We start from the raw sequence: 16,876 nt of genomic DNA, 5'->3' as shown, positions 1-16,876 counted from the left end.
AGCTTGTTAGAATCGCCATCCGAGTTCCGCCGGAGACCAGAACCCAGAGATTGATGACGTCACTTTTGAGTTGCTCGTCACGAGTTTTGTACACAGGAAAAGGAAGCCACGACATAGCGCGCTAAATCATCTCAACGCACCTAACCATGTGATGACCTCTGCAAGTGACTGAGCCTTGTAACAAAGGTGTGGAGGGCGGTTTTAGATCTCCTACGCTGCAGGTGACCTTTTTGGTGAAGATGCGTTGGCCCGTTGTCAGGCACAACTCACCTTTGCCACACAGTCACGTCTGAGTCAGTTGGTCTTTTCACTCCTCAGTGTGAACGGAGTAGTGGCAGGAGAATCTGAAATGGTGACTTTAACGTTAAACGCTAAGTTATATGTCTGCTGTCCTGCCTTATGGCAGACAGCATGTGGCTTGAACTAACTTTAGATTCGAACTGTCACTGAGGAGACAAAGTATTACGTGTTATCATGACCACGTAATGACATACTCAACTTGCAGTTGTGATAGGCCCCATATAGCCCAGAGCTAGCGTCTGCCATGATTGGATTTTTTTTTTGTTCATTTTCATGAGCTGCGAAAATTTAATCCCACCCAACATTCTGTTTACAGAGCATGCACTTCTTAAAGAGAATATGTTGGGTAGTATAAAATTTTCGCGACCATTCACCTTGCCCGAAGTTGGAAAAAAAAAACCCCAAACATGTTGATGTTGATTTGAGTTGTCCAATTCGAAAGTTTAAATGGCAGGATTACTGTTGAAAGATGGTTTTCCAGTGCTGGCTTTGACGTATTACATTTCGGCATTATAGGGAATCGGTGAAGAGCAAAAATAAAGTGGGGTACGAGCTGTATTTTGATTGAAATTGTCCGCGTGGAAGTCATGTGACCGAAGCTGAGCCTTATGTTAGAAATGTCCGGTTAACTTTGGGCTAGGCCCATGTATGATGTAAAAATAAATAAATAAATAGTTTGCGCTATAAATTAAGAGAGTGACAAAGAAAAGTGATGTTATATTAATAACATCAAAGTTAGATCATGACTAATAGATCTAAGATGACGGCTCATCGATCTAAATTACATGTAATCTCAGAGGCTGCTAATCAAGGCTATCTGTAACTACCAATAGCCTACTGTCCAGGTGTGTTTAGCCATGTAACAATGCATTCTGCAACTTAACACATTTTGAACGACTAAAAGTATTTGTTATAAGGTATCTTTCAATTTTTCAAAATGTATGGTTGAAAAGGTATTGAGCTATGAAGTGAAGTCCATATTTGTACTGTATTTGTCCAGGTTAGACAAACTACATATATCTTGATTCTTGATGTGTACAAAATATTTTAATATCATTGGTATATATAAAGAATATGAAAAACATTTCTCAGTTGAAAATAACTTAATTTGCATCCAGAATCACATTGCTGGTGCATAATGTAATTTTAAATATGGTCAGTATGCTGAGTGGAAAGTTAACTTTAGATTATTGAACAAACTTTACTTCGTCCTGCAAAAACCAGTGGTTACAGTTACTCAATGCTTACCAATATTTTGGCATATGTCCTGGCTAATAATTTGAGGATAATTGAGTTCGTTAGGGGCGAGGTATTTATGAAAGAGTTTCATTCACCAGCAGTCTTTATTATAATATATGACATGGTAATATAAGAAGTTAATCCTTTCATGTAGCAACTCGAATGATCAGAGGGTCCCATAATCACACTTGACACACTTCACTGAGCATGTCAACAATGGGAACTACTTTTAAAATGTTAATTGGGGATTAGGTTTATGCCCATTTTTTATGTTTCAGTAGACTTTGAAAAAGAAGTTTGTCTGGACAAAGTTTTACCCTAACAGTAACGATATGTGACAATAACATTGATTTTTCCCCCATTACCAGTCAATATGATAAACAACATAACGTTGATTTTTTCCCATTACGGATATATATGATTAACAAAATAACATTGATTTTTTCCCCATTACCAGTGATTTTTTCCCCATTACCAGTGAATATGATAAACAACGTAACATTGATTTTTCCCCATTACCAGTCAATATGATAAACAACATAACATTGATATTTCCTCATTACCAGTATAAATGATTAACAAAATAACATTAATTTTTACACCATTACCAGTATATATGATCAACAAAATAACATTGATTTTTCCCCCATTACCAGTGAATATGATAAACAACCTAACCTGCCTTGATATATCTACATGTACACGTCCATATGTGTGATGAACCTGTCCATTCATACATCATACCAGTAAATACAAACCACAAAATTAGTCTGTCCATACATATGTGTGATGAACCTGTCCATTCATACATCATACCAGTAAATACAAACCACAAAGTCCACCACACGTGTGATGAACCCATCCATTCATACATCGTACCAGTAAATACAAACCACAAAATTAGTCTATCCATACATATGTGTGATGAACCCATCCATTCATACATCTTACCAGTAAATACAAAGCACAAAGTCCACCATACATATGTGTGATGAACCAATCTATTCATACATCTTACCAGTAAATACAAACCATGAAATTAGAGCCCACCATACATATGTGTGATGAACCAATCCATTCATACATCTTACCAGTAAATAAAAACCATGAAATTAGAGCCCACCATACATATGTGTGATGAACCCATCCATTCATACATCTTGCCAGTAAATACAAAACACGAAGTCCACCATACATATGTGTGATGAACCCATCCATTCATACATCTTGCCAGTAAATACAAAGCACAAAGTCCACCATACATGTATGTAATAGTTGTGTTTGTCTTCACATTAACAGAAACATACTTTAGGTCAGTGTGGTTTTTCCTCTTTTTGTTTAATGACTGAAATAAAAATAAGCAGATAAAAAATAAGCCTGACAGATGAATTCATGACTTCCTGTGGGAAGTCTGTACAAGCCTGAATATTATAAGTATACGTGTGAAAATGTCTTGTATACTTTTGTTATTCAAAATGACGGGAGGGGGGTGGAAATGTCCTATAGGTCTGTGCTAATTAACCTGTGGGTTTTCGCTAAATGATGGGTAAAAATGTCCTGTAGGCCGTGGCTAAATGACTGGTAAAACCTCCTGTACGCTTTCAAGAGCCCCTGACATGGCTGACCAGTGACGTAGACAACTTTGTACATGTGCGTGGACTGATCCTTTACTTCCATATATGTGAAGTCTAGTCATTGTACATGTGTAAGGCCCCGACCAGACTATCCAACACCACTCAACTTCTGTTGACTCAAGACTATTTCATGGATACAGGAGTATGAAAAATACCCTTGTCTGTACAACACACTCTGTAAAGATCACAAATCACAAGGGACAAAAGAAAATCATTGTGTCTCATGCATTGGAGAGAAAGATGGAAATTTTCTCCAATTTATTGAAAGTTTGGTTAAAACAATACAGCTCAACACACGACAACAGTAGTGGGCAATGTAGACCTAACTGATTGGTAGTGTGGGAGGGACACTCAACTTTCCTCAATCCCGGCCTTGTACACAGACTTTGTAGGTTCCCCCGCTTTCACTGGTCATCAGTCCTTGATGACAGTATTAATAAAGCAGTGAAGGCATTTCACGTGGAAAAATTCATCAGAAAATGACCATAGGTTGGTGCTTTGCCTGGCCCCAGGATCGGCAAGCAATGCCTTATATCAAAAGTTCAACCATTAAATCTGGCATGCTCCTTTCCATTATTTTAGCTGAAATATGTTGTACAGTAACTTACCCAGAATTTACAGGGTCAAGCAATATTTGTATCGTGTTTTGCCAGACAAAGCAATTTTGGTATGATTTGAAATTTTGACCTACTACTGTCAGATCACTGCATGATCCCGGGGCCTGGCCACTCTACTTTCCTGATCTTGACTTCCAGGCAGATGCTCAAACCATTGACAATTTGTGATGTCTCTTCTTTTCTGTAGACGTTCCACATATTTCTGCTGTAAATTGTGGACAAGATGAGCAAGTCTGCTCCACAACGAAAGAGTCGACAAATCAAAAGTTCATTGCCCTACCAGTGTCCAAATGAGAGAGAAAGATGGACCATTGGGGAGAAGAAATCTCTGTTAGATGCCATAGAGAGGTATGTACATGTAAGCAGCTGAAACTTCTCACCTTCACACTTTGGCATCAACAGTCTGCAAATAAAAGGCCCTGAAAGTTAAAGTGAAAGTTAAGTGCACCTGACTAATATTTATGTCCATTGGAAGACTAAGTTTTTAGATTTGTTCAACACAGTAAAATTTTAATGATATTTTGTCTTGACACAGCTTCAGTGCATCTCCATTATCGACAGCACGTTGACTTCGCGTTTACTCTAGCTCTCCAAGTTATTTTCTGTGTTAGGGTGAAAGCAGTAGCCTATGGCAGATAAAACTTGTACACTTTGGCAATGAAGGTCCAGGTGATAGATAGCTTTCTCAGAAATTGGACATACTGGAAGGATATTTCTTCCACTGCTTGAACTATTGATACAGTAAGCCTGCTATATCATTTACAGTTTAAGTGGCCTGTAGACGTACGGCCATGGGCATACTGGTTCAGGTTGTAGCCTCCGGAGGGGTTTACTGGTGTTTTGGACCCCTGTTAAATAATTACAAAATTGCATTAGGATTGTTGTACAACTAGATTCATGATAAGTTCTGAAACAAATGGAAATAAATCTAAGCACCACTTACGCTGAATTTTATATTTCATTTGCTGACCTAGTTATCGTGGATGTTGGAGAAAACATGTTGACATGAACATGTTTCAATACTTTTAACGTATTTTATGAAAAAAAAGTATATTGTTTCTTACTTTATTGATTTTTTTAATTTTAAGCATTTTCCAGTGGGATACCATATTCTCACCCCCATTAACCTTCGGCATCCCTAATGAATTTTTCACTGTCTAACATATGTTGGGTAGAGACTGCTGACTAAATGCTAAAATGAACGACAAAACATGTATTTGTGGAGATGAATGTGGTTTTGGGCGAGACAGTATACTACTGTCTGACAGGATTTGTAATACGGTCTTGGAATATTACACGGCTTGTAAATGAACTGAGTTAATGTCTGTGGCGGTCCGTAAATGATACAGACCCGCCCTGCAACATTTTCTGAATTGGCCCTTCGTCTACACGTAATTAAATCGTTTTAAACAGTCTCAAAATGATGTCTTTGACAGTAGTTCTGTTGCAAAAGTTACTAAAGCTGGATTTTAGTAATTCTGACTTTACATTACTTTGTTAAAATCAGTTTCTCGTTGTGACTTCGTCCTGACAAGAACTTGGGAAATTGTCTTATATTCACGTAAAAAATAGTGATTTTCAAATTGATATTTTACTGCAATAGAATATACATATACATTTCATACAATCAAAGTTATGAGCACGGAATTGTCAAAATGAATTTTCACTCTCGTGTGCTTTAAAACCTTCACTGGGACAAATGGCTTTTGGACTAGACGACTCATAAAGCCCACAGTAGAATTCAAACATTTGAATGCATTTAAATCTCTGAAAAAATTGTAGCTGTTCATTCGCGCAGAGAAAATTACCCCAGCGAGCTGTATTACCCAAGTTGGCAGTCCTATACTGATAGACGATAAAACTCACAAGACTGGTCACAGAAACACTGAACTGCAACTGTTCACTGTGATGCCATAGTGAAGTCCTGTAATGTGGGCGTGAACTCGATCTGTCAAGCCAGCCTGTCATCAGTTTTCCTTGTTGATACTGTACTGTAGCAGACTCCAAAGAAGAGAGATAAGTTAAACACATGTGAAGATACATAGCTGCATCAAATTGAAACACGTATTATGCATGTTAATGAGGGCCAGTTTAATAGCGAAGGCTGGCCTCTAGGGTGCCATTGGTGGAACTGGATTAAAAATTGAAAAAGTAAGAGAAAAGAGTAGGTTTTATGCATCAGTCACAGTACAACTTTTAGTACCACCCAAGTCATTGTACCATTACTTCAACTTGAATGTATATGTGCCTTCAAAATGAACATGGCAATAGTGGCCTTGTCGAAGACGATTTACACACAGATGAGTTTACATATGCTCATTGGATTGGACTTTGCACAGTATAGTTCAGACTACCGGCACAAATGACGATAATAATATTTGTATAGTAGTACCATTATTCAAATTACACCGTAGATGCAAAGTCCAGATGACGAATGCAGCTGTTATTAGCACAGACCCATCGTTCATTTTATTTTTTATTATAGTTTTTGTTTCAGTGTCCAGACGGATCAACAGTAACTGGTCTGTAGCCTTTAGTGCGCATGGTGGGTTATGTGGGTGTCTTGAAGCATGAACGTACGACGGGTACGAAGTTCATGCCAACGCCACATCATTCTCACAAAGTTTTCAAAAACTAAGGCCTCCTTTCACTCAAATTGTGATGGAAAGGTCTCATTATTTATGGTTTTATTTTCTGACTTTGTATGGTTTGTAGGCATGGTTATGAGGACGTGGCTGTACTACAGACCTGTGTGCCCTCTCGGAGCTGTAAGGAGGTTGGTAACTCTTATCTACATGCACATGGTTATTCGGAGCTGACGACCATGTTCATATTCCTTCTAATATCGTGATATTAAATACTCGGACAAGTTATTTACCAGCTAAATACAGTAGACTCTTTGTAAACCGACCATACTCGGTACCGGTCAAAAAAGTTGGTTAAGACAAGATGTCTTTGCATTAAACATGGGTAAATAGCCTACAACAACAACATGAGCATTGTCTATACATATAAACGTTTACTTAAACTTGGTAAAGAGCATAGTGATGTATAGCAACAAACTATGGAAGGAAGCTCATCTGAACTTTAGTACATATGCATGATTACTTTACAAAAATGCTACTGTACATGGTAGATTGTTGCTTCTTCATGCGCTGGCGGACTGTCATCTCTTCTGTGATGGAGGTCATGATTTGGGTGTGATCCAACAATGGCCGGTCTTTTGCTGCAGAGAAATTCCTTAGCATTCGTAAATTTGCCAAGACTTCATACTAACCCGTCTCACCCCACATCGTTGTGTTGTCGGGATTCTCCTCAAAATCTCCCTGTCCCGTATCATCCATTGCATCCGTCAGCGAATGAGCCTCGCATTGTGGCCCAAAAGTAGCCTCAATGTCGGTTGTCTGGTCGATGTCTATGACGTCCTCAGTGGTGATGTCAGCTGGCAGCTCGAGCTATCTGATGAGCTGGGCTAGAGGAAGGTCATCATCATCGTCGTCATCGTCCTGTGCCAGGCAGTCAAAATGAATCCAGCTTTGGTGAAACACTTCATGATTTTTCCCGCTGTGGTCTCATTCCACACTAAGCCTATCCACTTCACGGCATATAGGATGTCAACCTCCTTACACAAGCTGCTGACAGAGTCACAACTGTCAATCTTGGCCAGAAGACTTTGTCATCGGGTGTTTTAAGGCAAGATGCCTTTAAGGCAAGATATCTGGTCGAGGTGCTGGAGCACTGACGTTGTGTTGGCCGGCAGGAATTTCAGTGTCACGTTGCTCAGCTCTGTCTTGTCTTGGGAAGTGGCATTATCAAGAAAAAGAAGAATCTTCCTCTTTTGTTTCCTGATTTCAGAGTTTAGCGATGTTAACCATTCCTTGAAAAGGCCCCCATGCCTTCTTATTGGCACGACAGGTCAAAGGGAACTTTGATAAGTCAGTGTTCTTAAAACACTGTGGCTTTAGAAATTTTCCAGTCACGAATGGCTTAAGTTTTTCCCAGTTACACTCCAGGCGAACATAATGGTTAATCGTTGCTTGCAGACTTTGGTCCCTTTCACTACGTCACCCGTACACAGGCAAGGGTTTTATCAGGCAGGGCACAGTAGAACAACCCGGACTCGCCGCAATTAAAGATGTCGGCTGGAGAAAAATAGGTAACAAGTAAGGGGATGCGCTTACGGTAGTCATCTACGTCTGTTTCATTTACTTCTCCACTCTCTCCACTCACTTCAAAGTTCTTCGCGGAAAAACAGCGTTTCCAGCTTTCCAACCATCCTGGCGAAGTCTTGAAATCATCAATCTTTGGATGCTGCTCAAACATTAAGGCTTTCTCCTGGATTAATGTACCGGATGTAGGAATGGATTTTGATCTGGCTTAATCAAACCGACGCCATACAGGGTCGTCAATTTGATCCAATTTACAAGTATTCTTATCACCTTTTCTTATCACCTTTTCCATTGGAATTGTTCTTGTATTCGTCCAAATAAAACTGTTTTCTTTTTAGGATGTGACTCACAGTTGAACGGCCAACTGAAAACTTTAGCCAACTGAGCTAATTCAGTTTGTGTGGGCTTAGGGAATGTTTCGTAAGCTTGAATATCAAGCTTTTGGAACTTTATCATTCAAGTTCATTTCCACACTGCGACGCTTCACTGGTCTGTTGGCCACGGTCAGATGTTGTCAGGACAATAGCAGGGGAAATTGTGACGGCAACTGATGTTTGAGGCATTTTTATTCAATCACTGAGCTACTCAGTGTCAGACTCATGTTTCACTCTCAGTAACTTAACTCTGATCTCCGTAGGCGGTATGGCACAGTATCAAGACAGGAAATCACCACCTGCTGAAATAGACAGAGTTCATGTAAGCAGATTATCTCTCTTCCCACTGATCTTCAGTCACGTGGCAAGCAGGCAAATTGAATCCAAACTCGGACTCGGTCGGAGGTCATGCGACACGCTGCGTCGGATTAGACAAGACAGATTAACACTCACTGGAAATATTTGCACTGCAAACCACTGTCAGAGTTCAGAATAGACAAGAGTCGGTTTATTGAAGGCAATTAACATTACTGTCAAATCAAGCAGAAAACGGACCACGAAATGTTGTCGGTTTTGACAAGATGCCGGTTAATTAGGGTGTCAGTGTTGAGAGAGTCCACTGTAATGCAAAAATACAGTGCAGGTTTGCCGTGATGCAAAAACATCAGATTTGAAATGATGAATGTAAAGTCTCTGCAAACAACAGCTAAATATCTATATGAAAGTGTTGATAATGTAAATAGTATGAACTAAAACTGAACATCACTGGCACCAAACAGCCCATCTGCTGAAAGTTGGCCATATTAATAATAAATTCAAATGGATGATCTACAATCACGGGACCATCTTGGTGGCCTAATGGTTAGAGCGTCTGCCTCGAAGTCGGGATCAAACCTTTGTGGGGTCATACCAAAGTCTTTAAAAAATGGAAGTTGTAGCTGACTCGCTTGGCACTCAGCATTGAGAGGTTAGAGTAAGGAAAGATGACAGATCGGCCTGTTGTCAGAATATTGCAACTGGGTGGGGTGTCATGTCTGATGTCTTCGGCATGATACTTCAGTGGCGGCAGTACTTTGGTGACATGGACTTACCCTGCCTCAAGAAGACACAGTATATGTACACACATCTAATGACTCCTCATTGTCATATGACTGAAAAATTGTAAAGTATGACGGTAGACCCCAAACATTCATTCTTCACAGTCTGTTACAGCCCAGTGGGTATTAGTGACAAATGTATATTTGTTTATTTAAATACATGTAGTTTGTTTTAAGGTTCATTTCGGGAATGCATTCATAACTCTACATGTCATGTGTGTGCATTTTCAAATGTCGCAGTTTAGCATTCTGTGTGCTAAGTGGGAAATACTTTGATGTCACAAGCTACAATATGGTCTTAAAATACCATGGCAGAATCAAGTGTTGCAAAACATCTAAGAAGAAATTAAGTCAAACTATTTCCTTGAACTTTGTGTTTAATAGTCTTTCATCTGGCATGGACATAGTGTTTTTTTTTTTTAAAAAGATGGAATTACATGTGATGAATTATTCCACAGATTATGTGAACATTCTCTAAGTCTATAGTTAATCATACATAAACTACTGTACTGAAAAGCATATATTTCAAAACAACTTTCATGGGGGAAATGTCAGAGAGGTCAGCATGATGAATTAGATTTACCAATTTATTTGAGTTTATTGTTGTCCTGTTACTATGCAACTCCAAGTCTCCTTACAACATAAACATACATACTTCAACATTTTCATATACTGGCAAAGTGTATTTACAGACATACTGTGAAGGCATTATTCTTTGTAGACTAATAAGCCCTGAAATTGGCCAATCCATCCTATGTAGTCTTCAAAATTAAACTATAAATGTAAATAAATTGCACTGAAACTTGCTCTTTCATCTGGGAAAAGGTTGAAGAATTTAAATGGGGTACATCTGAAAGTTACATACTTGATAGTGCCATATTGTACATACTTGATAGTGCCAAATTGTACATGTACATACTTGATAGTGCCATATTGTAGATACTTGATAGTGCCATATTGTACATTTGTGTATTATACATGCATGTATCTAAGTGTACAAGATACACTTGTAACCATATTTTGAATTTGTTTTAGGATGTACACTGTTAGAATTATGAAGTTTAAGACAATTCATCAAACGTAAAAATGAAAAAAAAATATACTGCTGTCCTGAAAAACTGGCTGCGTGAGAGCATGTTGTGTGTTAAGCTATATTGTTATCATATATGTTGAATCCTGTTTGTGTCAACGTAAAATGGATTCTGTTTATTTCTGCTTTTTGATATCAGATTGAGTGGATTATCAGATCGCTCCTGCAAAGTCTGAAAAGTAAGTACTTCCCTGACTTACCAGGATTTCTGCACTCTCCAAGTAATGTATTTGAACATTTATGCTGTCAATATCATGTGAAAAAAAAACAGATTTTACTATCAGCATAGGTTTGTGCTGTTTTACAAAGTTTGCTATTAAGGAAAGGTATACCAGTGTGTACAACTGAACGGGAATTCTCCATTTATTAATATCATTTTTACAGAAATGAGTACTTACTGCTTTTTGTATGTCACATGAGAATGCTTTTTGCTGGTTTGCACATGTACGTAGACATAACATTGGCACTGTTAGAGAAGTAAGTGGACTTCAGTTAGTATTAAATATGGCATTAAATACCTGAATATGTGTGTAACAGAAGAACAGTTTTGGCCTATCTTTTTATTTATCAGTTTTCATTTGATGGAGGCACTCATGTTTTCTGAGTATCTGGTGTTTGAAATGTTTAACTGATGTAGTTTCTGTGCATTACAGCGGTAGATGAGAAGAGGAAGAGCATATCACCCTTTGATGTAAGTAGCATAGCTACAGTTTTGATGTAAGTACCACCTCCTTTAACATGACTACTCTGCAGATTAAGGGGCATGGTGTGCAAGCCTGGAAATAATGTATGACATGACTGTCAACCCCAAAGTCTACCCAAATTACTAAAATTGTTCTGTTGTTATTGATGTGGCACTTCGTCCCCTTCCCACGCAGCTGGTCCAAGCTGTCAAAATACTATTGGGTGTAGGATTTTGTCCAGGTCCTGCAGCCTTGTTCCAGACTTGGTTATGCTCGTTGGGAGTGAGGTGATCTAAAGTGAAGTAGCATGTAAAAGATCATTATTGTTGTCCAAGGCGATTTCTGTAGTAAAGTTGTTTCTTTAGTTTGCATATACAGTACCTCATCCTGCTCATATCAGAACACTGGGATGACAGAGAGAGTTAAGAGTTCATATCATAAGACAGAAGTACTTGGACTAAATGTCTGTCATGTCACACTTTAGAGTTCCACAATCTTGGCACATGTACCTGTGTGACCTATTACTGATTATCGTGATCAACATGAGTACTGTGAGGGTGTTGGGCACCATGTCTGGGTCGTCAGCATTTCTTCATAGGGAATAAATGAACGATCACAGCTTAATGACATTACAGTAAGGCATCACTGTAGATATGCTGGCACGTTGACTGGCAAAATACACATTGTTGACATGACTGAATTAGGGGAGGGAGCTCTGGCCTAGTGATCAAAAGTACTTGTCTTTCATTTGTTGTGACACAGTAGGTGCAGATTGCAAACCAGCATTGGGCAGAGAATGTGCAGTCTGTTACACATGCATGTATCAGTACAGGTTTGTATACATATATATGTAACGGTAGTTTATTATCAGGGGAATTTAGTCCCAAAACTTATACAGTAACATGTATGTTAAATTGTGTAAAGATTCTACAGGTGACTTTGTCTTGTGTTGACAGAAGTGGGTGAACTTAGTATCAGATTTGGTCGCTGATGAGGAAAAAGACTTCTCGTCTTTGCTGGCTGACGTGAGTATATCAGAAATGTGGATAGTACTTTGATGGAAGGATGTTATGTCATGATCTGTATATAACTAATGTGCATGCCTGGATCTGCATCATGCTTGCATAGCCAACTGCCCACATGAAAGTTTGTTTGGGTTTATAATCTTGCTGACAATGGAGTGGGGTTGGCTGGGGGGGGGGGTAGTGTTGGAGGTGGTGGTTTCCTTCCCATAAAACCTGACTGACATTTGTAAGTGTGAGTTTTCTCCAATCTAGTTTGTAACACCAGTCAAATAACTCTAGATACAGTAATGGTATACTGTATAACATCAGCTAATAACGACTATATTGTGTTACAAGGACTTATTGAAGAACCTGTTTGGCAACAAGGCTGTTTTAATGCACACAAAGTTGTACAGATATCTTCTTTTTGTCTGCTTTTGTCTGTGCACTGTCTGGTCCCCTTGGGCAATATCTGGTTTTTCCCTTACACTATTTGGTTTTCTACTAGCACTGGTTTTCTCTTGGCATTGTCTAGTTCCTTGTTGGCACTATCTGCTTTTCTCTGTGGATTGTCTGGTTTTTGTAGGCCATAGTCTGGTTTTGTCTGGGCACAGTCTTGTTTTCTCCTTTCACTCTCTGGATTCCTTCATTTGCTGTCTGATATTTCTCTAGCACTGTCTGGTTTTCTTCTTGCACTGTCTGCTTTTCTGCTGACACTGTCTGCTTTCCTCTTAGATACTGCCCGGTTCTCTCTGTGCATATGAACACCATACCATGTAATTGAAAGATTCTTGAGAATGGGGTAAAACTAATGGATAAATCTGTACTAAGATATACTTTTGCATGTTTATGACATGCATCCCTTCAATAGCCAATTCCTATCTCACACACGTGTACATGTATGTTGGATTTCCATTGATTATGATGTCCACATGTAATCCAAGTTTTGGACAAGGTCTGTCAGTGCTGTTGATCCTGGTGTACATAATAGTGAGATTATCTGTACAGAGAACTAGCAAGGGTGCTTGTTCTGTGTGTTGCAGGTAATGGCTGTGGTGTCCCACCATGAGTCTGTCAAGACAGGCCGTGAGAAGAAGGGAGACAACTCTAAGCAGCCAAACTACAGTAGAATCTATCAATACATTGAGTCAATTTTGCTGAATAAGAATGCCACAGATTTATCTCCCTTAGGTGAGAGAACCTTGTTTGTTTGATGGACTAATCAAGAACAGGTGAAGTGTGTATACAGAATATATGACGCTGAAAACTCAGGCTACACGTAAGATGTATCAGATTTTTTAACCTAACAATATAATTGATAAGGGAAGAAATTATAAGGCATGGAAAAATTCTTGATGAAACATTTATATGAACCACTGGATTATATAAGTGTCATTGTAAGTAGCTTGTCTGTTTTGTATGGAAATATGAACTGGTAAGTAATTTCATCTCATATACTAGCTTTCAGGTGACAAAATATGTTACTGTAAAGGTCATTTAAAACAGTAGTTCTCTGGGCTCATTCGTGGAGGGAGTCATACCTAAGAGCTGAACGTAGATTATCTTAGTCTGCCTTACTTGAGGATCAGCCTAAGAGTAATAGGCCAAGCACTAGTCGATCCGGTGTGAGTATGAAGTGACTGGGTCGGGTGTCGTACCTGATGTCTTCAGCATGGTGTTCCAGTCAGGCAGCACTATGAAGATGTCGGCATTGGGTCCGGGCTACTAGGAGACACTGTCGTGATGTGACTGATATAATGTTGGAAGGGATATTAAACCTTAATCAAACAAACACATCAAATTTGTGGATATGGTCAGAGAGTGATCATTTTTTGTTGTACAGACGCAGCAGTGGTGTTGGACCTGTTACATGGCCTGACCAATCAAATCCAGCAGTTGCATGGCCCTGAGGTGAACGGAGTTAAAGCCTTACTGCTGTGGAAGTACCAGCTGTTAACTGCACCAGTTATCCCTGGACAGGCAAAGAAGCAACAAGAAAGAACCAAAATGGCCTTAGAAAATGGTGAGATTGAGAATTTACACAAAATACATATCAATAATGTGAGTAGCCAAAATGGTCCAGTGGCGAAATTTGTAACATTCAAGCTAAATATAGCATAAAAGTGTGATTTTTCTGATTTGCAAAAGTGATAGAATTTAAAAAATAAACTGAACCATGGTAAACTTTCTACATGGAACTATAGGCTTGTGACATGTCTTGGGAAAGAAACATTTGTCAATGGTTCATTAAAAGTGAGGATACTTGTATTTGCACATTTAGATTTTGAGGTCACCTTGCTCTTTCCATAGTTTAAATTGCTTGCTGATTGATACTCATGTGTTGTTGGTGTTTTTGTTGACAGCCTGGACAGGTAACACTGGTGGTGACACAGCTGATGAGACAAGGTCCCCTGAACCCAGACCAGGCCCCTCTCACTTCCCTGTTTCTGGCTCCTCTATCTCAGCTGGCACACAGACTGAGGAATCCCCAAACAATAAAATGTGTCAAACTAGTGACTCAGAGAATGAAGAATTTGTAACTCAAGTTCAGCACTCAACACGGTCTCCTAGGAAACGCAAATGTGGCGCCAATGATTCCAAGAAACCTTATAGTCAGGTGCCCCCGGCTGTGATGCTTACTGCGACAGCTGACTCTGGCAATGCAGAGTTACATCCCCTGACTGAGGCAGAGGTGAATAACCCACCAGATGAAGAGGAGGTTGAGACCCCGAAGAAAGTTGATCGCCGGAGGCGAACTGAACCAAGAACAGTGTTCAAGAAGCCAGTTCTGTTCACTTTGAACCCACTCTGTGTGCCTGTTAGCATGCTGAACCTGAGGCCTAACACTGGGTCATGATACTGGTTAACAGTGCTGTACATGATGAACGGAGGCCTAACACTGGCTCATGACCCAGATTACCTGTGTTGTACATGCTGAACCTGAGGCCTAACACTGGCTCATGACCCAGACTACCTGTGCTGTACATGCTGAACCGGAGACCTAACACTGGCTCATGACCCAGACTACCTGTGTTGTACATTCTGAACTGGAAGCCTAACACTGGGTCATGACTCAGACTACCTGTGTTGTACATGCTGAACCTGAGGCCTAACACTGGCTCATGACCCAGACTACCTGTGTTGTACATGCTGAACCAGGGGCCTAACACTGGGCCATGACCCAGACTACCTGTGTTGTACATGCTGAACCGGAGGCCTAACACTGGGCCATGACCCAGACTACCTGTGTTGTACATGCTGAACCGGAGGCCTAACACTGGGCCATGACCCAGACTACCTGTGTTGTACATGCTGAACCTGAGGCCTAACACTGGCTCATGACCCAGACTACCTGTGTTGTACATTCTGAACTGGAAGCCTAACACTGGGTCATGACTCAGACTACCTGTGTTGTACATGCTGAACCTGAGGCCTAACACTGGCTCATGACCCAGACTACCTGTGTTGTACATGCTGAACCTGAGGCCTAACACTGGGCCATGACCCAGACTACCTGTGTTGTACATGCTGAACCGGAGGCCTAACACTGGGCCATGACCCAGACTACCTGTGTTGTACATGCTGAACCTGAGGCCTAACACTGGCTCATGACCCAGACTACCTGTGCTGTACATGCTGAACCGGAGACCTAACACTGGCTCATGACCCAGACTACCTGTGTTGTACATGCTGAACCGGAGGCCTAACACTGGGCCATGACCCAGACTACCTGTGTTGTACATGCTGAACCTGAGGCCTAACACTGGGCCATGACCCAGACTACCTGTGTTGTACATGCTGAACCTGAGGCCTAACACTGGGTCATGACACAGGCTACCTGTGCTGTACATGTGAACCTGACGCCTAACACTGGCTCATGACCCAGACTACCTGTGCTGTACATGCTGAACCTGAGGCCTAACACTGGCTCATGACCCAGACTACCTGTGCTGTACATGCTGAACCTGAGGCCTAACACTGGCTCATGACCCAGACCACCTGTGCTGTACATGCTGATCCTGGGGCCTAACACTGGGTCATGATCCAGACTGCCTGTGTTGTACATGCTGAACCTGAGGCCTAACACTGGCTCTTGGCACAGACTACCTGTGCTGTACATGCTGAACCTGAGGCCTAACACTGGCTCATGACCCAGACTACCTGTGTTGTACATGCTGAACCAGGGGCCTAACACTGGCTCATGACACAGGCTACCTGTGCTGTACATGTGAACCTGAGGCCTAACACTGGCTCATGATCCAGACTACCTGTGTTGTACATGCTGAACCGGAGGCCTAACACTGGCTCATGACCCAGACTACCTGTGTTGTACATGCTGAACCTGAGGCCTAACACTGGGTCATGACACAGGCTACCTGTGCTGTACATGTGAACCTGAGGCCTAACACTGGCTCATGACCCAGACTACCTGTGCTGTATATGTTGAACCTGGGGCCTAACACTGGGTCATGACACAGGCTACCTGTGCTGTACATGCTGAACCTGGGGCCTAACACTGGCTCATGACCCGGACTACCTGTGTTGTACATGCTGAACCGGAGGCCTAACACTGGGTCATGACACAGGCTACCTGTGCTGTACATGAGGCCTAACACCAGCTGTTGATACAGGCTGCATCTGCTGTACATGATGCTTAACAGTGGCTTTT

The 16,876-nt window shown here is 40.7% G+C and overlaps 1 protein-coding gene across 2 annotated transcripts; it reads left to right on the top strand.

Moving 5' to 3' along the window:
• The first annotated feature begins 97 nt into the window (after positions 1-97).
• Positions 98-15,197, top strand: LOC135482345 (uncharacterized). Of its 2 annotated transcripts, none has more exons than XM_064762276.1 (9): positions 98-221; positions 3,978-4,138; positions 6,506-6,566; positions 10,660-10,699; positions 11,174-11,211; positions 12,160-12,228; positions 13,251-13,398; positions 14,051-14,230; positions 14,571-15,197. In XM_064762276.1, the coding sequence occupies exons 2-9, from the start codon at positions 4,014-4,016 to the stop codon at positions 15,062-15,064; spliced, it is 1,155 nt and encodes a 384-aa protein (XP_064618346.1). In that variant the 5' UTR covers positions 98-221; positions 3,978-4,013; the 3' UTR covers positions 15,065-15,197. The 2 variants fall into 2 exon arrangements, with proteins under 2 accessions (XP_064618346.1, XP_064618347.1); XM_064762277.1 differs by having other exon boundaries at positions 101-186.
• Positions 15,198-16,876: the final 1,679 nt, after the last annotated feature.

Source organism: Liolophura sinensis, chromosome 1 (genome assembly GCF_032854445.1).
Source record: "Liolophura sinensis isolate JHLJ2023 chromosome 1, CUHK_Ljap_v2, whole genome shotgun sequence".
Classification (NCBI taxonomy): Eukaryota; Metazoa; Mollusca; class Polyplacophora; order Chitonida; family Chitonidae; genus Liolophura; species Liolophura sinensis.
Note: the sequence above shows the minus strand (reverse complement) of the source record. Positions and strands in the feature narration are given on the sequence as shown.

What these genes read in the sequence shown, in the direction of transcription:
- LOC135482345 (XM_064762276.1), top strand. Translation starts at nt 4,014, where the DNA reads ATGAGCAAGTCTGCTCCACAACGAAAGAGTCGACAAATCAAAAGTTCA. An exon ending in GCTCCTGCAAAGTCTGAAAA is followed by an intron (nt 10,700 to 11,173) that starts GTAAGTACTTCC and finishes TGTGCATTACAG; the next exon opens with CGGTAGATGAGAAGAGGAAG. An exon ending in CAAAATGGCCTTAGAAAATG is followed by an intron (nt 14,231 to 14,570) that starts GTGAGATTGAGA and finishes TTTTGTTGACAG; the next exon opens with CCTGGACAGGTAACACTGGT.